Source organism: Triticum aestivum, chromosome 1D (assembly GCF_018294505.1).
Source record: "Triticum aestivum cultivar Chinese Spring chromosome 1D, IWGSC CS RefSeq v2.1, whole genome shotgun sequence".
NCBI classification, from domain to species: Eukaryota; Viridiplantae; Streptophyta; class Magnoliopsida; order Poales; family Poaceae; genus Triticum; species Triticum aestivum.
This window is the reverse complement of record NC_057796.1, coordinates 8652659-8679368: the sequence shown is the minus strand read 5'-3', so window position 1 is coordinate 8679368 and position 26710 is coordinate 8652659. Positions and strand designations below refer to the sequence as shown.

Sequence of the window (26710 nt, the reverse complement as noted above, 5' to 3'; positions counted from 1 at the left end):
GAGCAGCCAAGTAAACATGCTCAACTCAAGCAACAGTTATGTGAAAAAAAATCACTTGTCCAGGTCCAATATTCATGCAACACTTGGCATCACTAGACTAGAAACATATCTGACTGGCACAAGTAGAAGTAGTAGGCTCTGGTCCTAGCAACAAAGCCCGGCACTTATGCATCAAGGGGGCTTTCTAATCGAACGAAATTAGAGACGGGAAACCTTCCCATGGCGGTGTACCTGCATCTACCGAGCTGCTACTGCTAACCTTGTAGATGCAGCCATGTGTCCTCTTTCTGCTGCTGTACCGAAAGAACCCCTCCGCTACTGCAGACATAACAGATAACAAATTGTTTTTTAGCTCAAACCAAAAGCAATGGTTGTAGGCATCACTAAACTAGAAATAAATGTGACTGAGAGAATTAGTAGTAGTAAGCAAGCTGCTCTCTTATGTGAATGAGCTCAACTACAAATGTGGCATCACATACCATCCATGCATCACAAACACTAGAAATCAAGGAACCAACAATGCCTATCACTTATGCATCAGGGGTGGGCTACCAAATCAAAAAAAATGAAACAGGAGGAGCTTTCCATGACGTTGCTTTAACTAGAGTGCTAAGGTAGGAAACAAAAATTTGCACTCTCCACGACGTAATCACATTGCTCGTGATTTGGGGCAGCAACGGTATGAGTAATGCTTTTGTCTGATTATAACATGTTGTGGTGTTTGAAAGTCAAATTTATGTTCATATGAGCAGCAAAATGATGAAAAATAACTGGATATCCTTTAATTAGAACAACAATACTATCCAAGGGCATTACAGACTTTTCACTGTCTATACCATAGATAAGCTGAAAAAACATGCACTGAAAAGAACTCATTGACTTATTATCTGAAGCTTATTTTCACAGGAGCTTATCCGGAGCTTATTTCCACAATAGCTTATTCTCGCAGCAGCATAGCTCAAAAGAACTGGCCCAGGAACTGATGAAGAGACGATCATATTGAACCATAGACTCACATGGCAGATCACAGTTCTCCACAGACTATCTTGACAAGCTTATCTAAGTTTTTTCTGCTACCGCCATCGGGCGCGAACGCGTTGGCCGCCATGCCACTCATCTGTTGCATCTTTTCCCACATCCGGATGCCCTGATCACCGGCGAGCAGCGACGGCACCGCCTCCGCAACGGCCTCGCGCGTCATGGGCTCCTCCAAGACCGTGCCGAAACCCCAGACACGCGCCACCAGCTGCGCGTTCATCTTCTGGTCGGTGAAGAAGGGGCGGCATGCCATGGGCACGCCGGCGGACACCCCCTCCAGTACCGAGGCCCACCCGGCGTGCGTGACGAAGGCCCCAACCGACGCGTGGCGCAGCACGGCCGCCTGTGGCGCCCACGGCACCACCTTGCCGCGCTCGAGGTCCAAGAACCCCGGCGGGAGCTGCGGCCAGGACTCCTTCGGCAGCGACCAGAGGAACGGCGCGCCGGAGGACTCCAGCCCGGCTGCGAGCTCGCGTAGTTCCTCCGGATTTCCTGCCACGGCAGTGACCACCGTGCCGAAGCTGGCGTACGCGACGGCACGGGCGGGGTGGCGGTCGAGCCAGTCGAGGCATCCGTGGGGGTCGGCGCTGGTCTCGACGGTGTCGTCGTTGCCGGGGAATGGGAGAAGGTGGAAGGGGCCGACGGGGAGGCACTCTGGGAGCTCCGCGGCGAGAGCGGCGGTGAGGTCGTCCGGGAGGAGACCCGGGAAGGTGTTGAAGGCGACGGCGGTGGCCGCACGGGGAAGGTGCTCCGCTATGCGGCGGAACAAGGAGACGATCGGCGAGTTCATGTCGCCGGAGACGATGCCGTTGGGGAGGTCCCGGACGCGGTAGCTTCCCAGGCCCGGGTGCGAGGTCAGCAGCTCGTCTGCTCGGCTCGCCGCTGCAGGTTCCATGTTAATTTCGAGCATTCAGCTACACACCTAAGCTAAGCTTCCTTGATGGATTCATCATCGGTCGTACCTTTATCGCCGATGTCGTCGCGCAGCGCGTCAGCGCGGAGGTGCGCCAGGAGCGCGCTGGGGCCGCCGGTCCAGACGGCAACCCATGGTGCCTCCACCTCGGCGGCCGCCTTGGCGGCCATCCACATGAACGAGTCGCCGACGACGCAGGTCACCCTGGCGCCGCCCGCGGAGGCCCGAGCCGTCTCCAGCCCCTCCCTTAACCCGCCAGCAGCGGCAGCCTCCATAAAGAGCTTGAGACGCATCTTGGGGTGCGGCGGCGGCACCGCGGCGGCGCCATCCGATTCCGAGCTCGGAGATAAACCGTCCGGGACCTCCACGAAGCGCAGGTTCCCCAGGAGCGTACTCTTCTTCTGCTGCTCCTGTAGCTGCGCGGCGGTGCAGAGGAAGGAGAAGGTGGCGGCCGGCGCCGCCGCCGCGAGGGCGCGTGCTATGCGGAACAGCTTCACCGCGTGGGAGGCGAAGGGGAAGGCGACGACCACAACGTGCGGCGCCGCCGCCATGGTGTACTCTCGTCTCTCAGTCTCAGTGCAGCACCGCCGTAGTGCGTCTCTCCCAGCATCCCTTTCTCTCTCATTATATAGGCCTCGGCAAGTCGTATTGTTTTAGCGCTGGAAAACCGAGTTTGGATCTGCCTTGTATGCCAACTGAACGGCGCAGAAAGTCGACTGAATATTTACAAACTAAACATTCAGACTGATGGCGTGCATGCAGTGGTCCTTGTGGTGAAACCAGACCACCCGAATTCAAGTCCCATACTTACATTGGTATTCATATTTTTTTGAATTTATTTCAGGGTTTTCCATCGACTACAAGGTGCATGCAGTGACTTTGTGAATATCGAGATAATGTGCCTGCTCCAAGGCGTGCGTGCATGCGTCCATATGAATGGGTGTATGTGTTGACTCAACTCTTCTAAAATATGTAAATCAGTTTAAATTAACTAAAAACGATTGCAACTATAATGAAGATATCTAAAGTATACAATGATTATTTCAAGTAATATTTTGGTGACTATGCCAAAAATAATATTTTGGTGACTAGTAAAAAAAAAAGTTCAAACTACTATTTGCCCCCAAAACACACAAGTTTGATTTCCATTATTTCATTAGGTAAAAAATATGTGTAAAATTATTTCAGCCTTATTTAGCTATTCTAGAAATATTTCACATATTTTAAAAAGTGGTAGTAGCTTTTTTAGAAATATTTATAACCAACATTTACAAATTCATGACACACATATTTCAGAAAAAACAAACCACATTATTTCAATTGTTGCATAATTCAGATTTGAATAATCTAAATTTCATTTTGCACTAATTACAAATTATCAAAAAATATCTCAATAATTTTAATTTTAATAAAAATTATCATATTTTACTACTTTCACAAACACAGTGTTTCAATAATTCGAAAAATTATTTCCTTGACTATTTCAAAAATTCATAACACACATATTTTTGAAAAAGAAACATCAATATTTAAATAGTTTCACATATTTTTTTATTTTAATAGTCTTTTAATATCTAGAATAACTATTGATATCACTGTTTTGAACATATTGCTATAACTGTTTTGAAATACTAAATATTTGACTCTGAAATATGTGTGCATAACTAAATAGGTGATCTGCACCAAGTTTATAGAGGCATTATTATTATATATTATATTATATTTTCATTAATTTTATAGCAATAAATTTTGGTGGCATAGCACAAGGCATTATCTAGTATAACCAAATAAGTGATTGGCACTAAATTCTCTTAACATGCAAACATGTTACCTAAGAAAAGTCCCACTTAAATAAGTAACCATGCATGGGAAATATTTCCCAATCTAGTATTATGCTAATGTTCAACAAATATTTTATAAATATACAATTATTAAATATAATAAATTGTATGTATGGCCAGATTCAGTTCCGATGTTTTTGTTCCATACCAGCATATCTCGCTGAAATATGTTGTAACCAATTTCTGTTGCAACACTTGGAGAATCAATCATCCAATATATATTTACTGACTGGATATTACGAAACTTCAACCATCCGTTCCTGCTGTAATTCGTTTAGTTACTCATGCTAGCTCACTCTTTAGGTGTCAGTCTCCTAATTGTCTTCGCATGTACTCACTCCTCCCAAATTAGTTGTTTTACATATGTCTAAACTGGTACATCCATACCTAGACACATCTTAGTTTTAGATTAGATACATCTATATCTAAATAAATATAAGACAATTGTTTTGGTACCGAGGTAATATTACCCATCCATATAAAAACCAAAGGACTCAAAACGGATTGACGAGCAGAAGGCGACACTGCTCTTAGATCGAGGGAGCATGCACACGTGCATGTAGATCAACAACGCGGAACGTTCGGGAGCACCAGCTACTAATAAACCTATAGCAAGCATCTAACAAGCATGTGTAGACTGTACGGATTGGTAGGTGCCTGCATGAAAGGGATGGTGGTAGCTGGCCTCACCCGGTGACAACCACAAACCATTTTTCTTTTCTTTTCGAAGACACAACATGTACGCTAAGAGCATCTACAACCCGACCCCTCAAATCCATCACAAACGTTCAGGCAGGCCGTCCGCTCAGTGACTGGTCATAAAAACACGACCCAATTATAATACACGTCCAGACTGACCGGCACCCCTCATATCCATCTTAAATACAAGGATGATATAAGGGCTCGCGGACGTGCCCGGTCACGTCCGGTAAGTCTGCCACGTATGACGCGGCCCCGCCCTGGACCACATTTTATCTTTCTTTATTCATTCTTTTCTTTCTCTATCTTCTTCTTCACCAAAACGTGCAAGTGACCCAACATATGAAAAAAAAAAAGAGAAGTGTGGCTGCACGAATGAAAAAGTAGGGGCTCAAAACGGACACGCCCGATCACTGATCGGCCGCGTCGGCATGCGTTTGAGGGGTCGAATTAGAGGTACGTGACTGAAGATGCTCTAACAAAAACTATATTGACAAAAAAACATTTTGGAACATCACAAATTTTTTACTACGACACACAAAATTTCCCATAAATATCACATACAGATATCACCCATGCTCTTCAGTACAGCTATACCAACTAGCGAAACAAAATGCCAGCAATGCTTATTTTCAATTATTGCCTTAATTATTATTCTCAAAAGAAAAAATGACCATTATTTGCAGAAGTTACTTGTCGGACTTTTTTTTAGAGGGAGAAAATCTACTATTGATCTTAAAAACACTTTTTTTTTGCAAAAAAGGACTCATATATTGAAAACATTATAGCCTTGCTGGGTAAAGACCACCATATGGGGTCGACAAAATAATCTGACTTCTTAGGGCCAGTAGCCTCACTCGGTCAACGAAACCTTTCCCAGCAGGGAGAGCCGAATCTGCTCGCCCTCAACGGCAAACGGCCCTGCGCAAAAAAATAAGGTACACAAAAGAACCACACGTAACTGACGGCGAAAACAATGCATCCAAATGTGCAACATATGACAAGGCTACCAAAGCCAACCTAGGCTAGCTGGGCTAGTTCAGTTATAGCCCATCTGAGCTACGCAACCAAACACACCCTAAAATGTTGACAATGTCAATTTCAAAATAAAATAGTGATCAACCTATGAAATCTCAAGGGATGTAAAAATTGGACTCCTTCTGAAGTACTTTTACTGCTACAACAACAAATTATGGCCAATTGGAGAAGCATGTACATTGAAGTACGAAATTGGGGAGAAAAAGCAGGAAGGGGGATTATTATATAAAACATTGGATTGTTCGATCTGGAAAAAATTAAAATTGAGGTACACAAGAAAATTACACATCTCCACAAAAAGAATTCAAATTTAATTAAATGTTCAAACAAATGGTTGAGTCTGAGCCTCAACCAGCCTTTGTGCAAAAGTTGGATTGCAACTGATTTTTATGCTAATGACTCCACCAAAAATTTATACCACATCCGAAGAAAAAATCAAATTTAAACAAGTTCATCGAGTGTCGTGGAAAAAAATCGGCAAAGGCGAACAATACTAGTGGCCTAAAACTTGGCCGAGTGTCGGCCCAAAAATATTTGTCATAGGAGGGCACACCAACACCTCGCGATCAAGCGCGGCGAGGTGGGACACATGTGATCCTGTTTGTAAATTGTTGTAAACTTTGCCGATATGTCTATGCCGATTGTCATAACTTTCCAGATTAATTTCCCTAGTGCTAGGTTTATTATGGCCTCTTGACTGAGATCTAACAAAAAAATCGACAATGTTTCCTGCACTCACCTAACTGGTCGATTCCGATAGTTACAAATAGGAGAAGTAGTCGCCACATGTTACTGGATCTTAACTATAGGAAAATGTTAAATCAAGCAAAGAGATCAAAGTTCTATCTTTTTACATAGTTTGATCTTAAGGTTGTATGGAACACGTGGTTAGCTTTGTTATGAGCATTGTGATATCCTAGGTTGGACATGTAAGAAAAATTACTCCTTAAGATTTTCATTCTAAGGTGCAACAAAAAGAAATTCATGTCCATATTAGTGTGATGGATATAGAAACTCATCCACTGCAAATGTTTTCAATTCTCTAATGCTAATGCTTCCAAAAAACAGCATGCACAATTTTCTTGAAAAAAAACAACAACAATATGCATGGTCTGTTTGTTTTGACTAACAACCAGACATTTGAACTTAGTTGATCAATCGAATGATGTATGATTAACTTGCTCTTTGTGGTTTTTATTTGCCAATATTTTCATGATGCTGTTTTAGTGCCATTTAAGTACAATTTACCTTTCATATATATAATTGGATCCAGCTATACTACATTTATGTGTTTCTAAGTTAGATGTCCAAATCGATAAACTGCAGTTAGTTTTTAAGTACATCCTTTCCTTACTTGCTTTAATTTTATTTCAGGGCTGGGTGAACTTAAAGAACATAATACAGATGGAGTTATCTGTCAGTTATAAAGTCAGACCCGAAGGATGGCGATTCATTAAAGAAAGAAGAAGAAAGTTTCCTGGTTAATATATAGAAAACTGGGTTAAAACCATCACAACAGCCCACACAGTGCCGGTCGACCTGGCCACCCATGCGAAGCTATAAAACGTCACAAAGAAGAAAAAGATAACCGAGGTCATCACCAAGCGTCATCGTAATCACTCATCCACAAGCTAGCGCTCACTCCACCATCGACTTCTACCAACGAAGCCCTTGTCCCCACAAAAGGTGAATCCCAAGTTAGCCCATGCCAAATAATTGGCCACCGGTGCAGGCGTGGAGTTTTAGCACAGGTAAACTATTCATATCAGTATTTGATGCATTATTACTGGCTATTTCTGGTTCTTTCTCAAATACTGACATTTCAATACTTTTGTTCTTGCAGACCGTTGAATTTCATGAATATCTAGGTGTTATAACTCACGGATATAGTTTTTCGCAACTAACGGAAAATTTCAGGATACCACGTGTGCCACAATGTCTTAATTTGTGTACATTGGGTAATGTATGCTTTCTTTTTGCTATACACTGTTCTTAAATTTGATATACTTCCTCAGAAGGTGAGTCAGTACATAGTTTTTATTTCCAAGTATGTTTCGAAACTGTTTCAACCTTTTATATCTTGTTTTTCTTAGATTTGAAAAAAAAAACCAAAGCCGTTGAAGGCCTTACTGCACATGGGCATCAGGACAACTTCAGGAGAAGGCTATACCTGAATGATGGCGCTTGTCATAGGCGCTTCCTAAATGAGCCGTCCAGCGCATGTTTTTTTTCATAATTTTCTTTTACTTATATTTCTAAAATGGAAAATTGTTTTCCTTATATTTGAAAAATCATTCACCATGCACTCAAAACATGTTTATACAATGTAATAGAATATTTGCATAATTCATACAAAATGCTGATAACATTATGGAAAATGTACATGAAATTTTTGAAAAATATTTATATATTGCATAAATACTTTTTTAAAAGGGGAATATATTAATATCGCGAAGATACCAATTACACCCGGCCTTTACACCTACAAGATATTTTCACCTCATACAGCTCCTCGGTCAATTCTTTCGAAGGGATCCTTTTCCTCGTCACGAAGACATCCACGATGCACACAGCCAAAGAAAAAAAATAAAAAAATAAAGGTCTCGATCGACTCCTCTCAGCAGCCACACACAAACCACCACCAAATACAACACCCGGAAAACATGAAAGGTTTCCAAAAGCAGCACCTCCAAGAAGGAAACGGTGCACGAGCGCCGTGGTTGCCCGATCCAAGATCTTAGGTTTTCAGCCTGAAAGTTTCGGCTCGGTACCCGAGGAGCACCACCAAAAATGAATTCCTCCAGTGCTGCCGCCCCACTTGACACTGCTACTCCTGAGAGTTAGCAAACACCTAGCTGACTCCATCGCCTCAAAGGCCCCGTCCGTCTAACTGATCATCCGATCTCAGCCACCATGACCTTCTCCATAGCTGTCTACACCATAGAAATCGAGAAGCCGACATGTCCCATGGTGTCAACAAACAAAAGAGCTTTGCGTCATGCCCACATGAAACCTTGTAGGTTGAAATAGCGTGCACGGCCGAATTTTATCCGATCCAGATATCTTGGGCAAGATCTCCGATAGCAGTTCCGGAACACGTCAATGGCCAGATCAAGGAAGACCGATCATGCAGGATGTTGCCGTGATGCGAGAGGAGCATGAGGACCGCCATCTATATTATCACGGCAGCAGGCCCCCACGCCGCCCCGATCCAGCATGCCGCCGGCCGACCCTAGCCATGGGCCGACCTCCATCAACCACCCAGATTCAGATCTAGATCAGCCGGATCGGCATGAATCGCGGCAACCACGGCCCAACCCTTGCACACCGGCGAGACGAGGCCAGCTCGCCGACCAGCAGCCGCAACGCACCAGCCAAGTCCACCTGTACGCCTGAGCCAGGTCGCGCCGCCCGCGCTCGCCGGCCTCAGAAGACGGCCGTCACCAGCACGGGCACGCCGACCAAATAATTGGTTTCTTATCCTTTTCGACCAATTGAGTGCTACTCTCCATGATCAAATTATATTTATTTTCTTGAGAGCCTGGCATTTGAAAAATGACTTGATATTTGGCACGGGGAAGGAATCCGTGATATTTTAATGCAAAATGGGTCAGTGTGCTAAACCTAACACAATCGACAGCCAGACGGTGAATGCCTGAATGGTAGAGGAGCGATGGCCATGAAGGTGTCACGGTCAAGCGAGCAGCAATCACTGTTGGATTGGATGTAGACCAGACAACACGGTTGCAGTCGAAGAATAGAGGACGCCAATCTTGAGAGGGATCATGGCCACCGTAGTGATGGCAATGATGTGTCTTGTTGCAGTGTTTCAGATTGCTGCTCAGCCTATCTTCACCTGTGCAGCAGTAGAGGTGTCAGTGGCCTGCGACGGCGACATCCTGCAGCAACGTGCAGGGCACGAAGAGAAGCAAGCAGGTCATGTTCGCGACGACTACATCAGAGAAGCAGCAGCGGTGGTTCAGAGCCTTCAGGCAAGCCACCCTCCAGTCCACCATGCATAGTGCAGGCGACATGGTTGCAGAAGAGTCCGGGTAAACCATAAGCTAAGCTAGTGGTTTGGACGTTGCCTGCTCATAGACCTGGATGTACCTTTTCTGAAATTATTATTGCAAGCCTCAACATAAATGGATCAAAACTTATAAGATTGTCCCCGATGATATGAGCCGTCTAGTCTTGTTAGTCTAGCGGTATTATTAGTATTACGTCCTAGGAAGTAAGATGCTACAGAAAATTATCTAGGGTTAAAATGGTCTTTGCACTCTACCAAATAAGGAATATATATATATTTACCAATTTCTGTGCTGAATTTTTTGAAAACAGTATAGATGCAGATGCTCATACACACGCACATATGCTCATCTTGAGATTGACAAAGCCGCCACAAACGCCTTCGTAATCGACGGGAACGTCTCCTCCCATTGAACGCACAACGCCCGAAGTCCTGAATAAATTCTAGTTACCAATGTCAAGTCTAGGATTTGAACTTTAGTGAGCATGGTGGTACAACTGTCCTCCTAAACATACAACCATTGGATAATATATTTTGGAAAATGGGTTTGTACCTTTTTGAGACTTTCGTATCACATGCATGTCTTAAGAGTAACAAAAAAATTTGGACATTTTTGGATAAAATTGACCAAGTATATCTATTGCACAAACTTGTCGCAATGAACGAAAAAATAATCATATTTGGAAATAAATGCATATGTGTGTTGTATATTGTACAATGAACCAAACATATATAGTGCACATAAAAATCTCTATATTTGGAAAGTGTGGACATAAAATATGTCAAAATATTTCCTTTCAATCTGCTATACTTACCATCTATATGTAGTCAAATTTAACTTGACCTGGACAGCTAGGATCGAATTTTTCTTTTACCACTTAAGGGGTAAGAACTAGCATCTTAAAATTTCTCTTGTTGGGTATTTCGTGATTGGTAGTTACGCCGTCGTTGTCGGTTGTGTATAGTTATTTGAGGACGAATGGTTTGGAAGGTAACTAACTTCTGGCAGCTAATAATTCTAGCAATGAAAAGGGCCTAGAGGAGCTCATTTTCTAAATCTTGGACTTTCTCCTTGGTACTTAGGAAATTAAGATTTAAACAGAACCCCTAGAATTTCATTGATTTGAGTGACATGACCATTGGGGCCATATAGGGAGCGGATATAGGTCTTTCTCCTCCTCTAGCTGGACACATCATGAAAATAAGTTGTTTTCCTATCCCCTCCTTTGAGATCCCTATCTCTCCTGGAAACCTCATGTTGTCAACGGGTTGCAGCTGCACATCACTTACCGGTCTAGTGTGTCTACCTCACATATAAATATCACGTTTGACTAACAACAATATCATGCCAGGAGACATAATCATATCAACACATCTTATATTGAAATAAAATCTTGAACCATCCGTGAAACAAATACTCTCTCCATCCCATAATAACATAACATAAGACATTAATAATTACATCCAATATGGCACATACTGGATGTAATAACGTCTAATATTATGAGACAGAGGGGGTATTTTGGGACCTTATTGAATGAAAGCACACAGCATGGAAAGCACATAGTACATCACAAGTTCTTATCGAATCAAATCTTGAGTAGAAGCTAGTGTCCAGGGGTTGGACGAGGCGACGCAGCAGATCCTGCCAGCCGGCGGGATCATGGTAGTACTATTCAGACGAGGCGGCGGCAGATGGTGAGGCCGTCTCCCACCGCGATCTGGCAGACGTCGACGCGCGGGTCAGCGGCGAGCTCGGCGTTGAAGCCCTTGAGGAACTCGGCGATGGACGCGACGACACCGTCCACAACAACGCTGGGCAGGACGTCTAACGAAGGCACGGCGACGCCAGCCACTGTGCCACCCCAGAGCGTGTTGTCGTAGACGATGGTGCCGCCGACGCGGACCAGCCGCATCAGCTGCTCATGGTACCGCCCGTAGTTCTGCTTGTCGGCATCCACAAACGCGAAGTCGTACTGAGCCAAGGGGTCGGCGGCGAGGAGCTCGTTGAGGTGGTCGAGCGCCTTGCCCTCGCGGAAGTCCACCTTGTGCGCCACGCCGGCCTTCTGGATGAAGGGGAGGCCGAGCTCGAAGTCTTTCCGGTTGACGTCGATGGCCACCACCTTGCCGTCCTCCGGCAGCACTAGTGCGGTGGCGAGGAGCGAGTAGCCCGTGAACACGCCGACCTCGATCGTGTTCCTGGCCCCCGCTATCTTGATCAGCAGCTGCAGCAGCTGGGCCTCCTCCGGCGTTGACTGCATGATGCCACTGGAAGCACCGGCCGGCCAATATGAATTTGACTGAGGTGACGACCCTAGCAGTAATTCTGTATATATATGGTACGTGTGTATTACCTCTGGTGATTGTCGGTGAAGAGGCGCAGGTCGCGCATGCACTCCGGCTCTCGGGGGAACACCGTGGTATCCAGGATGTACTTGTACAGGGCGTCGCTCTTGAGCAGATGCTTGATGTTGTAGCTCGCATTGACGTCGCTGCCACTCGCCGCCATTGCTGTTGGTTGGTCTCGGAGAATGCAAAGATCAAAGCACTTATAAAAGAGTCACTCTCTTCTCTCTCACACACAAATTAGCGCACAGATTTAATGATACTTGCATTGCAGTGGGGTTTGGTTTTATAGTGGTAGTTTGTTGGACTGGGATACAGGATCCGCCACTAGTGCACATTGGGTCGAACCATCACCTTCCGATGTTGGACAACACGGCGGAGGTGGGGCATCGCATACATTACGGAAAAACGTGTGCGATAGGGTTTTATGTCAGTCAGTTTTCAAAACTCAATTCTGTGCGATGGTTGAACCCACTGCATTTTTTTTTTTTTGAAAGGAGAATGACCCAGCCTCTGCGTGTTTGGGCGATGCATGCAGTCATTCTATTAATTATTCATAAAGACCTTACAATATAATACATTAATAGGTTTGAAGCCACCACCTTGACAACATCTATCGCTACTTCTATCCATTTGATGAACGGGTGCCAAATGTCCGAGCTGAATACCAACAGATATCGCACCAGAGCCTAACATCTAAAGCTGAATGCTCCAACCAAGCCGCATTGCCGGGTCCACACACCAGTCCGGCATACTCTCAGAGGCCGCCGCCGCCGTCTGTTATTGATCCATCTTCCGAGCAGGTACTAACGCACAGACCTTGCCAAGCCTGCAGTCGACGCCACCATGGCACCAGACAACGCCACCATCGTGCACGTGTCCATCCATCCGCGCCCGTCGCCGAAACTTCGCAGCATATGGTTGAACCCACTGCATATGGTTGAATGTACCGAAACATCTAGGATTAGTGTACTATCGCACTCGTCTTTAGTGAACAAAACATGTCTAGTAGTTCGTCAACACAGACGGTAAGGTAAGGGAACCGTTTGCGAATGTGTCCTATCACACATGGTTTGGTAGATGTAAATGTGTATGATTGTTTCGACCATCACACATGCTTTATTTGTTGTAGAGGCCTGCTTTGCTACACCCAAGCCCCCCACACAAACCGTATAAGGACAGATGGTCATTTCGTCAAACCATATACTCATATGCATATGCGACACGTACGAGGCATCATACCCACTTTTTATCAAACTTCAAAATATAGTGCAGGTGGTGAACCAAACTCAAGACCTTTTGGTTTAAGGAGAACCACACTAACCAACTAGGAGAACCTTACGCTTGTCCCTATGTACTTCTTTTTTGTCTTTTCTTCTACTTCAATTCATGGTTGGGCCGGCCCATTGTTGAACCAGTCATTTTATCACTATTTCTTTTCCGTATTTCAATTCTTTTTTCTTTTTTGGTTTATTTTCTTTTTCAAAAAAATTATCATAATAATAAACTTTTGTTTAAAATTTCAAAAAATATTCACTTTTTAAAATTTGGCTCCCAAAGTACAAATATTCGTATTTAAAAACAAATAGAGAGATATGTCACAAAATTGTTTGTTTAAATAGAAAATTGCTCACAACAATATAATTAGATTTCTAAACATCTATTAAATTTTTTTTTTGTTTATTGTTCACTTAAATAGAAATGTTCATTTAAACAGAAACATGCTCACATATAAAAATCAAACACATTTAAAATTTTTGAACATCTATTAAATAGGAAAATAAAAATGAAAATATATCAATCGGCGACCGGTTTATTGTCCTTTTTTGTTTCTTTTTCGGTCTTGTTGTTTTTTGTTTTTTATTCTTTTTCTTTGTAAAAAATGCTCACATCAATACGATGGACCCAAATTTTTCGACACACTAGCATCACCAAGCCAATCATCCATGATAAATTTCACTGAGTTCTGACATTTTATGCATTTTCTAGGGTTTTCCCGGTGAAAACCCCTAAAACACTAGTTGGACATGATGCAACCTGCGTTTGTTGTCCGAGCATGCCCATATGCTGGCAAAATTTGGTGGCATTTCATGTAACGCAAGAAGCACACCATGTTCAAAGGTGGTGGTTCGGGTAGGCGCCGGTAGCGCAAGTCTGGATGCACATTTTTTTCACATCAATAAAATGGACCTAGATTTTTTCCACACACTAAAATCACCATGCCAAGCATTCATGATATTTGTTGTGTTCTGACATGTTATGCATTTTCTAGGGTTTTTTCAATGAGAAAATCCTAAAACACTAGCCATACGTGATGCAACGTGCGTTCGATGTTCAAATTCCTTCAGATTGTTCATGGAGGTCTTCCATGAGCATGCCCACATGCAGGTAAAACTTGGTGTCATTTCATTCATGATAAGAAGCACATCATATTCAGAGGTGGTGGTTCGGGTAGGCCAGCAGGGCAAGTCTGGATGCACTTTTTTTCACAACAATAAAATGGACCCAAAATTTTTGCACCCACTAGCATCACCATGAAAAGTGTTTGTGATAAACTGCATTGACTTCTGTCATTTTATGTATTTTCTATGGTTCTTCCGGTGAAAAACCCTAAAACACTAGCCGTGTGTGACACAATGTGTGTTCAGTGTCTGAACTCCTTCAAACTGTGCATGGAAGCCATCCATGAGCATGCCTACATGCAGGAAAAATTTGGTGTCATTTTCATGCATGGCAACAAGCACATCATGTTCAAAGGTGATGGTTCCGGTAGGTCCGTAGGGCAAATCTACATGTATTTTTTCGCCTTAATAAAATGGACCCAAGATTTTCTCGCACTAGCATCACCATCCCAAGAATCCATGATATATTTCATTAAGTTCTGACATTTTATTCATTTTTTGGGTTTTCCCAGTGAAAACCACCTATAACACTAGCCAAACGTGACACAACGTGCTTTGAAACATTTGTAAAAGTTGAAAAGAGTTCCTGAATATGATTTTTTTCATGAATTAGAAACACAAAGTTTGCGAATTTAAGAAAATGTTCAGAAATTTAAATATAAAAAAGATCAGGTAGGGCAATCGGGTTGGACGGAAGGTTCCATCTCACACTACCTTCTTCGAAATCATTCAAATGGACCAAAAAATTCAAGGGCCTTGTATCACCATTCCAAGGCACCATGTCAAGTATTTATGATTTCGACAATTATGCATTTTCAAAGAATGTTCATGCTTTCAAAATTTATTTGGAATTTAAAAATAATCTTTTGTTTTTTTCTACACAAATACATAAAATGTCTGCTCAAAGAACTTTCACGAAATTCAAAATAAATCCAAAATTCAAAATAAATTGGTTTCAAAATTGTGTTCATATTTCTGATTTTTACTTAGAATTTGTAATTTCACAGTGTTTTTTAAAAAATGCCTGTGTTCAAAATTGTGTTCGTTCTTTTTAAAATATAGTCATGTTATGACATTCTGAGAAATTTTGAATCTGTACATTTTTGTTTAAAATGCGAATATTTGTACTTTATGAACAAAGTTTTAAAAAGTGACCCTTTAAAAAAAATATAAGGTGGAGTATGTTTTGAAAAAAATAGAAAAAATGAAAAAGAAATAGTGATAATAGGACGGCGAACAGAAGTAGAAGAAAATTAAAAAAGAAGTAAATATGTACAAGCAATAGGATGTCCTAGTTGGTTAGTGTGGTCCTCCAAATTGCAATAGATCTTGAGTTCGATTCATGTTACCTGCAGTCTATGTCCACTTAAAAAGAAAGTAAAAAACAGCTGAGCGTGGGTGAAAAGACCATCCTACCCTTTATTATGAAGGGGTATATAGAGATCTCAGCCGTCAATGTGTTTAGGGGGGTGTATCGAAGAAAAAGTGTTGTATAAAAAGTCTGCGATGGATCATGCCATCCCACACTTTTGTCGTCTAATTTGTGAGTAAGATTGCGTTTAGCATTGGACACGGCGGATCACGCACGGTTCAAAACAACCGGAGAGGTCCGATGTAGGGTCTTGTCACACAAGTTTTGTTGTTCCATACTATCTTTGATGTTTAGTGCATCACACACGGTTCTATTCTCACCGGCGTGTGCTTTCTGAATTCAATCGCACACACTTATTTGTCCGGAAAATAATATTCTACGAAAGAGCTACACCTCATGTCAATCATCCATCAGATAAAAAACTCAAATTCATGTGTAAATGTTTAATAGAAAGCACATAAAACAATAATTCAAAACAGACTTATTCATGAGGTGAGAAAAAAGCTCCTCCTTTTTTAGTGACAATTTTGACGTAGAACTAGGAAATATTTTCCCTAATATCGGGCAAGTCAGATTTGGGAAGCACATCATCGGTCATCAATCCAAAGAGCTGCACATTTTTTTAAGATCATATTGTGCCATACATGTAGTGTAAAATATTAATTAAGTAGTTAACACACAGATTTACGTGTGGTTTACTGTCAGAATTTAATGTTGCACCAGATGGGCATAATATATTCATGTGTTTGCAAACATAGAAGACATAAAGGTTGGTTCCTTCTGGCTGTTGATGATACTAGATTTTTGTCTAAGAAAAACTTAATCCCTAAGATATGTTTTTGGGACATATACATTGAAAAATGTGTTTCTTTAGCAACCAGAACACATAAATAACATAAATCACAGATAGATGTCGACTTTAGCATATAATATCCATATTTCGGATATCTTTCTGAAAAAATGGGCACGTGCTCCATAGGTTTACTCCATTCGACATGGTTCCCTCCAAGACGGAAGTACTTGGAAAACACACTAGAAATGAAGATGAATTTTTCTTGCTCAATTCTAAAATAAGATATGAATAAAAATTTAACCAACAAAGAATTCAATATCTAGACAAGAATTCCTTAATAAATGTTATATCCAGAGGTTTAGAAGATTTGTATAGAGAATTTAGGTAGTAGACTTTGTTGTGCTTTGAAACGATGACAATCAAGCTCCAATGGTCCCTACAAAGAAGAAAACCATGAACTTACGGATTATATTGAATGAAACACAATCAATGTATATGTGGTTGTATAATTAACTTACCCATCATTATATCCAAGTAAAAATAATTCTGCAACGTGTTGGTCAATCAACATCTTGACTACATATTAGAAGGTCAAATCCCTATGGTAGTCGACTGATTTTCGCATTGTTCGGATTAGCTCTAAGAAACCCACGTGATCCCTCTTTGCTTATTATGCGATCAATTGCAAGAGAGGTAAACAATAGAGTTATTGTTTATTGTTTACAGCCTTGTAGAGAACAATTGTGTGAAGCACTAAATAAGATGCACCTTGATTTTATCAAAGTTGTAGAGAAGATGCAACTCCTCGAAGAACTATAGTATAAAACCTAGGTTGGTAAAAAAGTTGCCATAGTACACATTCAGAACCGATTGGCGAGTAGTTCTAGCCATTAGCTTCATGCAAAAAAAATTCTAACCTCCTGTAAAATGCGCTAGGTTTTCCGCTGTAGGATCAGCATCCTGTATTGGGGTCGCCTCCCATGCCACTCTCTCTCTCTCTCTCTCTCTCTCTCTCTCTCTCTCTCTAATATCTCGGTGAACTTTCTATCCAGTGAGTGGTCAATTTTCACTGCCATTTTCCCCTTCCATATCCTTTCGCCACTGTGAACATATCTTCTGCTTCACCATCTCTCCCATTCCCTTCCTTTTGAGCTCTTTCTTCAGCCTTTTGTTTTGGAGCCTTTCTTCTACGTTGAGTGGTAAGGACCTCTTATGTAGGGTATTGACTGTGACACCCCTTGCGTGACATATAGCACATCATGTTCAACCTACTTCTTCACTTCCTCTAGGGATCATATAATGACCTCATGCAAGGTTTCCTGTTTTTCATACTTTTATTTACTTTTTTTTCTCATTAAAAACCCAATAACCTTCATGTTTCGGGTTGAGGCTTGGCACCCTCATCATGGTTGGAATCTCCTTTCTTCTATTGTATAGTGGCTAAACATAGACTTATGTTCCCTCGAAGAACACCCTAAAACCCAATAACCTCAATGTTTTGGGTTGAGTTTTGACATCATCATGTTTGGACTTCCTTTCCTTTTATTAGATAATGCCTAAACATAGATTCGGTAACACAAATAGTATTTTAACCCAACTTTTCATGCACTAGCATTTTTTTATTATATTACCAAATCCCAGAAATGCACTAAATGGCTAAAAAATAGCAAACGAACCCTAAAAAATACCAAGTTTTGATATAGAACCAATAAGCTCCACTTGTTAGAATGAAGGATAGAAAATAAAATAAAAGAAAGAAAAGAAAATTGAAGGCTTTTAGGGTGTTCTTCGAGGGTTTTGTACTCTTTTGCTAGTGGTATAGTCCTCCAAGTTTGAATACTAGGCAAACGACCAATTTGCCTAGTGTCGGGTTTTTGGCGAGCGGTTTCTCAAGGGACTCAACATAGGTCATGTTTGCCTAGGTTCATGTTATACAATTCGTTTGCATTTGGAATTAAAAAGATCAATAAACTTCATGTTTGGGAATGACTACCGGCACACGCATGTTTGGGGCGTTTAAGCTGTTTTCCAAAGCGTTCTGTGCTATTTGCCTAGTGTTACAGTTTTCTGGGCGTAAACACTAGGCAAACAACCGATTTGCCTAGTGACTGATTTTTGCCGAGTGTTTATAGGTGACACTCGGCAAAATTTCTCTTTGTGGAGTGCCCGATAAAATACACTTGACAAACAACTTGACACTGGGAAAAATCGATAATTCCAGTAGGGTTAATCGGTCGTAACTATACTTACATTGCATTCCGCAGCAATGAGCCAACCCGCCGTAAGCCTCGTCTGTTACGACCGCTGCCATCATCCCATTCATGCGGGCACCCATCCGTGCAGTGAACACCTGATTGCTGTAGCTAAGCTTTGCTACATGAAACCGATCCACGGATCAGCTCTCCTTATGCTCGTACAGTACTAGTTAGCTGGCAGGGTTGCTGATCCGCGTGCAGAGTTGTTGACACCCTCCCTCGACCCCAATGCGTCAGTTAGCTGGCGTAGCCGCGCGTGCCGCCGTGTTGTACGCGCCCCCTTGATCTTGACACATCAATGAATTGATTGATGCGTGTGACAGGACAGCTACCATTACATTGGTCATGCACAGATGCATTACCCGTCACGTCCACACATGCTTGCTATGCGAATCTGTGCGACTGTGGCTGAAGCGGACGGAGCATGGGGACAAACCAAGGACAGACTTGATTAGTAAGACAATTCGTCTCCATGCTCCTATGCTTACCGGCCCATTATTTGTCCTGCAGTGTCCGTGACCTCTAGAAGATACCGTGCACATGATGGTGCTATTAAGATACAGTACATCTATCACACCCTCTAAACAAAAACTGTGAGATGTATATATCACACACATTTCAAAACAAAGCGTGTGTGATGCCGCAATGCTGCACACAGTTTTAGAAAACACAATCGTGTGTGATGCTTTGCACATACTTTTTGCAAAATATGTGTGTAAGATGTAATCTATCATTGTGCACGGTTCAAGAATGCAACCGTGTGCGACACATTGCACACGGTTCTAGCAAAAAAGATTGTGCGATGTATCCTATCATTGCACACGGTTTTAAAAATGCAAATGTGTACATTATCTTGCACACATTTCTTTGCAAAAATTGCGTGTGCACTGTAGTGTATCATTGCACACACATCTAAAGAAGGAAACTGTGTGCAATAATGTGCACATGATTTTTGTAAAAAAATGTGTATGTTGTAGTCTATCATCACATACAGGATTCCAAACAAAACCGTGTGATATACCTTGCATATTTTTTTTTTGAAGATATACTTTTCGCCATAGCTTTGAAGGTGAATTGGCATTTTCTTCATCGCTTGAGCTTGAAATTTTTCTGCACTCAACATACACCATAGAATCTTCCGTGTTCAAATTTAACATTTCTGGGTTCATTTGTTATATTTAAGTCATTAATTGCACTTCTAGATATTTAATATATATTTCAAATTTCAAATGCGAGTACGTGAAATAATGCATAAAAATGGTTACAAGAAATGAAAACTAATTTCAAAGATCTATGTGGCAAGAGTCAACCACAACCGTCGAGTTTGTTGGCTTATAATCTTAAATTTTTTAAATTAAGTTAGAAAAACCTAAAACTTGGCATGGTTTCACTATATGACCTGAGTATGTTGTGGTAAAATTTAAGAAGGTTTCACTACAGTTGGCATGTACGCAGCTTATATATCAATCCCCTCCAAGGAAAAATTGTGGTTGTGAGAGTGAATACGTCAGCTTTGAAGGTGAATTAATATTTGCTTCATCATTTGACCTTGACACTTTTTCTACCATCAACATAGACCATAGCATCATCCATGTTCAACTATAGCATTGTTCTAGGTTCACATTTCATATTTATTCATCAATTTCAATTCCAGGCACTAATGGACATAATCCAACTTTAACTAGAAGTACACGAAATAGTGCATGAAAATTGTTTCAAAAATAATATTTAGTGCCTTGAGTATATATGTATGCCTCATACAAGAAATGGAAAAAAATCAAAGATCTTTGTGGCAAGCCATCCACAAAGTTGAAGTTTGTTGGATTTTTATTCTAGAAAATTAAAGCATGTCTTGAAACATGAAACATGGAATGGCGTTGGAATTTCGACTAGTGCTAGGGATCATTGAATGTGAATACCAACACAAACTTTTGCCTATATATATAGGAGTTGGCAGCACTTGTTTGTCAAACTATTTAACTTTCTTTCTCCACAAAAGTTTTCTCCATTGTCTTGCCTATATAGGAGTCTTTTTTATTTTTTATTTTTGAAGTAAGTATATTTATTCTGACTATATTATTACGTTGAGACATTTTAGATTTTAGTTATTAAAGTAAGAATATTTATTTCACTTTATTATTAAGTTTACACATTTTATTATTTTCGAAACATTTAGTTATTAAAGTAAGAATATATTTTTTGACTTTATTATTATGTTGAGACATTTTATTATTTTTAAAAAATTTAGCTATTAAACTAAGAATATTTATTTTGATTTTATCATTAAGTTGAGACATTTTATTATTTTTCAAACATTTAGTTATTAAAGTAAGATTATTTGTTTTGAATTTATTATTACATTGAGAAATTTTATTATTTATTGAAACATTACTTATTAAAGTAAGAATATTTATTTTGACTTTATTATTACATTGAGATATCTTATTGTTTTTCAAAACATTCAGTTATTAAAGTAAGGATAATTATTTTGAATATATTACTACATTGAGACATTTTATATTTTTTAAACATTTAGTTATTAAAGTAAGAATAATTATTTTGAATTTATTATTATGTTGAGACATTTGTTATTTTTTGAAACCTTTGTTATTAAACTAAGAATATATTTTTTAGTCTTTTGAGACTTTTTTATTTGTTGAAACATTTATTTTTTTATTGGGTGCGTCGGACGCTTCGCAGTCAAAACCAAAGGGGCCATGGCCCCCTCGCCCCACTCGCCCACTCCACTCGTTCCCTTCGAAGCCGTCGCCCTCTCCCCACGACCCCCTTTCTGCCGACGATGGTCGCCAACCGATTCTGGCATTTTCCTGTGTTCTCCGGTCCTGAGGTACCACATCTGTGCCTCCCCCTCTCAATGTCGAGTGAAATGGTCAATTTGAATTTGTTTTTAATATGAGGTGTGATTTGCATTCCTATGCTAGATTTTTGGCAACTACAACAGGCGACGGCGACGGAGTGGACATCAGACGACGGTGACTGAGTAGACAGTAATCGACACTCGGCTCCAACCCAGGTGAGCATATAATCCCTCCATGTTTTGCTTAGGATCCGAAACAATTGGAATTTTGCTTAGGTCATAGCCACTGTAATTTTTCTTAGGATCCAAAACAAATGGAATTTTTCTTAGGTCATGGCTACTATAATTTTGCTTGGGATCCTAAACAAATGGAATTTTTCTTAGGTCATGGGCACTGTAATATTATTTAGGTCATGGTCACCCTCGGGCTCACTGTAATTTGTTCACTGTTATTCATAACGGTGCCAACATTTAGTTGTATTTAGCTCTATACATTGCTAGTTCAGTGCCAAAACAGTGCCAAAATTTGCAATATTGGAACTACTTTTCATTCGTGACAATATTCACTGCTATGAAATTCGAAAAATATCATGGCATTTAGGTCATGGACAAAACAGTGCCATCTGTGTTTTGCCATGTGCCTTGCTCTTATGTTAGGATATGAATGCTTGTATATGTTTTGCATATTATATTTTGTGCTTCAACTCACTTGTGGTATCTTGATCATAGTATCTAGAAAATGCCATGTATTCTTGATCATAGTATGTGTTTGTCTGTATAGAAAATTCCATGTATTCTTGATCATAGTTTGTGTTTGTGTGTGTAGAAAATGCCATGTATTCTTGACCATAGTATGTGTTTGTATGTGTAGAAAATGCCATGTATTCTCGATCATAGTATGTGTTTGTATGTGTAGAAAATACCATGTTTTCTTGATCGTATACGATGTGTTTGTAGAACATGGGCAATTCTGGAGGCAACAATGAGTCGGTGTACGATGTAGACATGGTCAACAAAGATCTATTAGACTCTCATCACTATAGCATCAACAGTCTGCAATGGGCAAATGATGAGCTAAAGGTGGATATTAAAGAGCTGTACAATGAGACTATTCGAATCGTTAAGACTACTAATGAGTTGAGGGATGAGAGGGATAAGCTCATCAAGGATCGGGATAAAATGAAGGAGGAGATAAAACTCCTCGTGGAAGAGTTGATTGACCTCAAGATGGACATAGATCATTTCAAAACATATGTTGTGGGCAATAGAAAGAAGCTTCGCCAGCTGAGCGTAATCCTTAATGAAGAGTAGTTTTTTACCTAGCTAGCCCATCTTATTAGTTGATGATGATCGAGTAACTAGACTTGATGAGAAACTTTTGTGAAGTTTAATTAACTTACGAAGTTCATGAGCATCTTCTGTTAATGAGTGTCTGTTAAGTAAGTAGCTCGTGTTGATGAGTATATTGTGTTAATGAGTATTATTAAGTAAGTAGGTAGTGTTGATGAGCAATTTTTTTATTACGGACAAAACCATTTGCTGGCGTTGGTCATGGAGGCATGATAGAGTTAAGATGAACTTGAAGGAAATATGCCCTAGAGGCAATAATAAAGTTATTATTTATTTCCTTATTTCATGATAAATGTTTATTATTCATGCTAGAATTGTATTAACCGGAAACTTAGTACATGTGTGAATACATAGACAAAACAAAGTGTCCCTAGCATGCCTCTGCTTGACTAGCTCATTTATCAAAGATGGTTATGTTTCCTGACCATAGACATGTGTTGTCATTTGATGAACGGGATCACATCATTAGGAGAATGATGTGATGGACAAGACCCATTCGTTAGCTTAGCATTATGATCGTTACAGTTTCATTGCTACTGCTTTCTTCATGACTTATACATGTTCCTCAGACTATGAGATTATGCAACTCCCGAATACCGAAGGAACACCTTGTGTGCTATCAAACGTCACAACGTAACTGGGTGATTATAAAGATGCTCTACAGGTGTCTCCGATGGTGTTTGTTGAGTTGGCATAGATCGAGATTAGGATTTGTCACTCCGTGTATCGGAGAGGTATCTCTGGGCCCTCTCGGTAATGCACATCACCATAAGCCTTGCAAGCATTGTGACCAATGAGTTAGTTGCGGGATGATGCATTATGGAACGAGTAAAGAGACTTGCCGGTAACGAGATTGAACTAGGTATTGAGATAACGACGATCGAATCTCGGGCAAGTAACATACCGATGACAAAGGGAACAACGTATGTTGTTATGCGGTTTGACCAATAAAGATTTTCGTAGAATATGTAGGAACCAATATGAGCATCCAGGTTACGCTATTGGCTATTCACCGGAGATGAGTCTCGGTCATGTCTACATAGTTCTCGAACCCGTAGGGTGCGCACGCTTAACGATCTGTGACGATTTGTACTATGAGTTATGTGATTTGATGACCAAGTTTCTTCGGAGTCCTGGATGATATCGGGGACATGACGAGGAGTCTCGAAATGGTCGAGACGTAAAGATCGATATATTGGAAGGCTATATTCGGACATCGGAAAGGTTCCGACTGCTTCGGGTATTTTTTGGAGTATCGGAGAGTTACGGGAATTCGTATTGGGCCTTAATGGGCCATACGGAAAAGGAGAGAAAGGCCTCAAGGGTGGCCGCGCCCCTTCCCCATGGACTGGTCTGAGTTGGACTAGGGAAAGGGGGCGCCCCCTTGCTTCCTTCTCCTTCTCCCTTCCCTTTTTCCTATTCCATGTGGGAGGTGGAATCCTACTAGGACTAGGGAGTCCTATTAGGACTCCACACTTCGGGCGCGCCCTATGAGGGCGGGCCTCCTCCTCCCTCCATCCTTTATATACGTGGATAGACACACAAGTTGATCACTGATCTTTTAGCCATGTGCGGTGCCCCCCTCCATCATAATCCACCTCGATCATATCGTCGTAGTGCTTAGGCGAAGCCCTGCGCCGGTAGCTTCATCATAACCGTCATCACGTAGTCGTGCTGACGAAGCTCTCCCTCGAAGCTCTACTGGCTCGTGAGTTCGTGGGACGTTATCGAGCTGAACGTGTGCAGATCGCGGAGGTGCCGTACGTTCGGTACTAGGATCGGTCAATCGTGAAGATGTACGACTACATCAACCGCGTTGTCATAACGCTTCTGCTTACGGTCTACGAGGGTACGTAGACAACACTCTCCCCTCTCATTGCTATGCATCACCATGATCTTGCGTGTGCGTAGGGAAATTTTTGAAATTACTGCGTTCCCCAACAGTGGCATCAGAGCCAGATTTATGCGTAGATGTTATATGCACGAGTAGAACACAAGTGAGTTGTGGGCGATAATAGTCATACTGCTTACCAGCATGTCATCCTTTGATTCGGTGGTATTGTTGGATGAAGCGGCCCGGACCGACATTACGTGTACGCTTACGCGAGACTGGTTCTACCGACGTGCTTCGCACACAGGTGACTGGTGAGTTATCGGCAACTGGCAGGAGCCATATGGTTGTCTCTTTATTGTATGAAATGCAATCGCCATGTAATTGCTTTACTTTATCACTAAGCGGTAGCGATAGTCGTAGAAGCAATAGTTGGCGAGACGACAACGATGCTACGATGGAGATCAAGGTGTCGCGCCGGTGACGATGGTGATCATGAAGGTGCTTTGGAGATGGAGATCAAAGGCACAAGATGATGATGGCCATATCATATCACTTATATTGATTGCATGTGATGTTTATCCTTTATGCATCTTATTTTGCTTAGTTCGGCGGTAGCATTATAAGATGATCTCTCACTAAATTTCAAGGTATAAGTGTTCTCCCTGAGTATGCACCGTTGCTACAGTTCTTCGTGCTGAGACACCACGTGATGATCGGGTGTGATAAGCTCTACGTTCACATACAACGGGTGCAAGCCAGTTTTGCACACGCAGAATACTCGGGTTAAACTTGACGAGCCTAGCATATGTAGATATGACCTCGGAACACTGAGACTGAAAGGTCGAGCGTGTATCATATAGTAGATATGATCAACATAGTGCTGTTCGCCATTGAAAACTACTTCATCTCACGTGATGATCGGACATGGTTTAGTTGATTTGGATCATGTGCTCACTTAGATGATTAGAGGGATGTCTATCTAAGTGGGAGTTGTTAAGTAATATGATTAATTGAACTTTAATTTATCATGAACTTAGTCTTGATAGTATTTGCATATCTATGTTGTAGATCAATAGCTCACGACGTAGTTCCCCGTTTATTTTTGATATGTTCCTAGAGAAAAATAAGTTGAAAGATGTTAGTAGCAAAGGTGCGGACTAGCTCCATGATCTGAGGATTATCCTCATTGCTGCACAGAAGAATTATGTCCTTGATGCACCACTAGGTGACAGACCTATTGTAGGGGCAGATGCAGACGTTATGAACGTTTGGCAAAGCTCGGTATGATGACTACTTGATAGTTTAGTGCACCATGCTTTACGGCTTAAGAACCGGGACTTCAAAAATGTTTTGAACGCCACAGAACATATAAGATGTTCCAAGAGTTGAAACTGGTATTTCATACTCATGCCCGTGTCAAGAGGTATGAGACCTCTGACAGTACTTTGCCTACAAGATGAAGGAGAATAGCTCAACCAGTGAGCATTTTCTCAGATTGTCTGGGTACTACAATTGCTTGAATCAAGTGGGAGTTAATCTTCCTGATAAGATAGTAATTGACAAAGTTCTCTAGTCACTATCACCAAGTTACTAGAACTTCGTGATGAACTATAATATGCAAGGGATGCCGAAAGTAATTCCCGAGCTCTTCGCGATGCTGAAATCGATGAAGGTAGAAATCAGAAAAGAGCCTCAAATGTTGATGGTTTACAAGACCATTAGTTTCAAGAAAAGGGCAAAGGAATAGAAAGGAAACTTCAAGAAAGAATGACAAACAAGTTGTCACTCCCGTGAAGAAACCCAAAGCTAGACTCAAGCCTGAAACTGAGTGCTTCTACTGCAAAGAAAATGGTCACTGGAAGTGGAACTGCCCCTAGATACTTGGCGGATAAGAAGGATGGCAAAGTGAACAAAGGTATATTTGATATACATATTATTGATGTGTACTTTACTAGTATTTATAGCAACCCCTTGGTATTTG

The 26710-nt window shown here is 41.3% G+C and overlaps 2 protein-coding genes across 2 annotated transcripts; both read right to left on the bottom strand.

The window, feature by feature from the left end:
- Positions 1–757: 757 nt before the first annotated feature.
- On the bottom strand, positions 758–2538 carry LOC123179872 (anthocyanidin 3-O-glucosyltransferase). The gene is made up of 2 exons (XM_044591768.1): positions 2001–2538; positions 758–1920 (listed from the first exon to the last, which is right to left on the bottom strand). The coding sequence occupies exons 1-2, from the start codon at positions 2500–2502 to the stop codon at positions 1025–1027; spliced, it is 1398 nt and encodes a 465-aa protein (XP_044447703.1). The 5' UTR covers positions 2503–2538; the 3' UTR covers positions 758–1024.
- Positions 2539–10917: 8379 nt separating this feature from the next.
- LOC123162454 (tricin synthase 1-like) lies at positions 10918–12152 on the bottom strand. Its single transcript, XM_044580238.1, has 2 exons — positions 11914–12152; positions 10918–11827 (listed from the first exon to the last, which is right to left on the bottom strand). Exons 1-2 carry the CDS (start codon positions 12066–12068, stop codon positions 11236–11238), a joined length of 747 nt encoding a protein of 248 aa, XP_044436173.1. The 5' UTR covers positions 12069–12152; the 3' UTR covers positions 10918–11235.
- Positions 12153–26710: the final 14558 nt, after the last annotated feature.

Coding starts and splice junctions, on each gene's coding strand:
- LOC123179872 (XM_044591768.1), bottom strand. CDS start 2,502: ATGGCGGCGGCGCCGCACGTTGTGGTCGTCGCCTTCCCCTTCGCCTCC. Junction 1,921..2,000: donor CGACGACATCGGCGATAAAG/GTACGACCGATG, acceptor TGGAACCTGCAG/CGGCGAGCCGAGCAGACGAG.
- LOC123162454 (XM_044580238.1), bottom strand. CDS start 12,068: ATGGCGGCGAGTGGCAGCGACGTCAATGCGAGCTACAACATCAAGCAT. Junction 11,828..11,913: donor TTCACCGACAATCACCAGAG/GTAATACACACG, acceptor CGGTGCTTCCAG/TGGCATCATGCAGTCAACGC.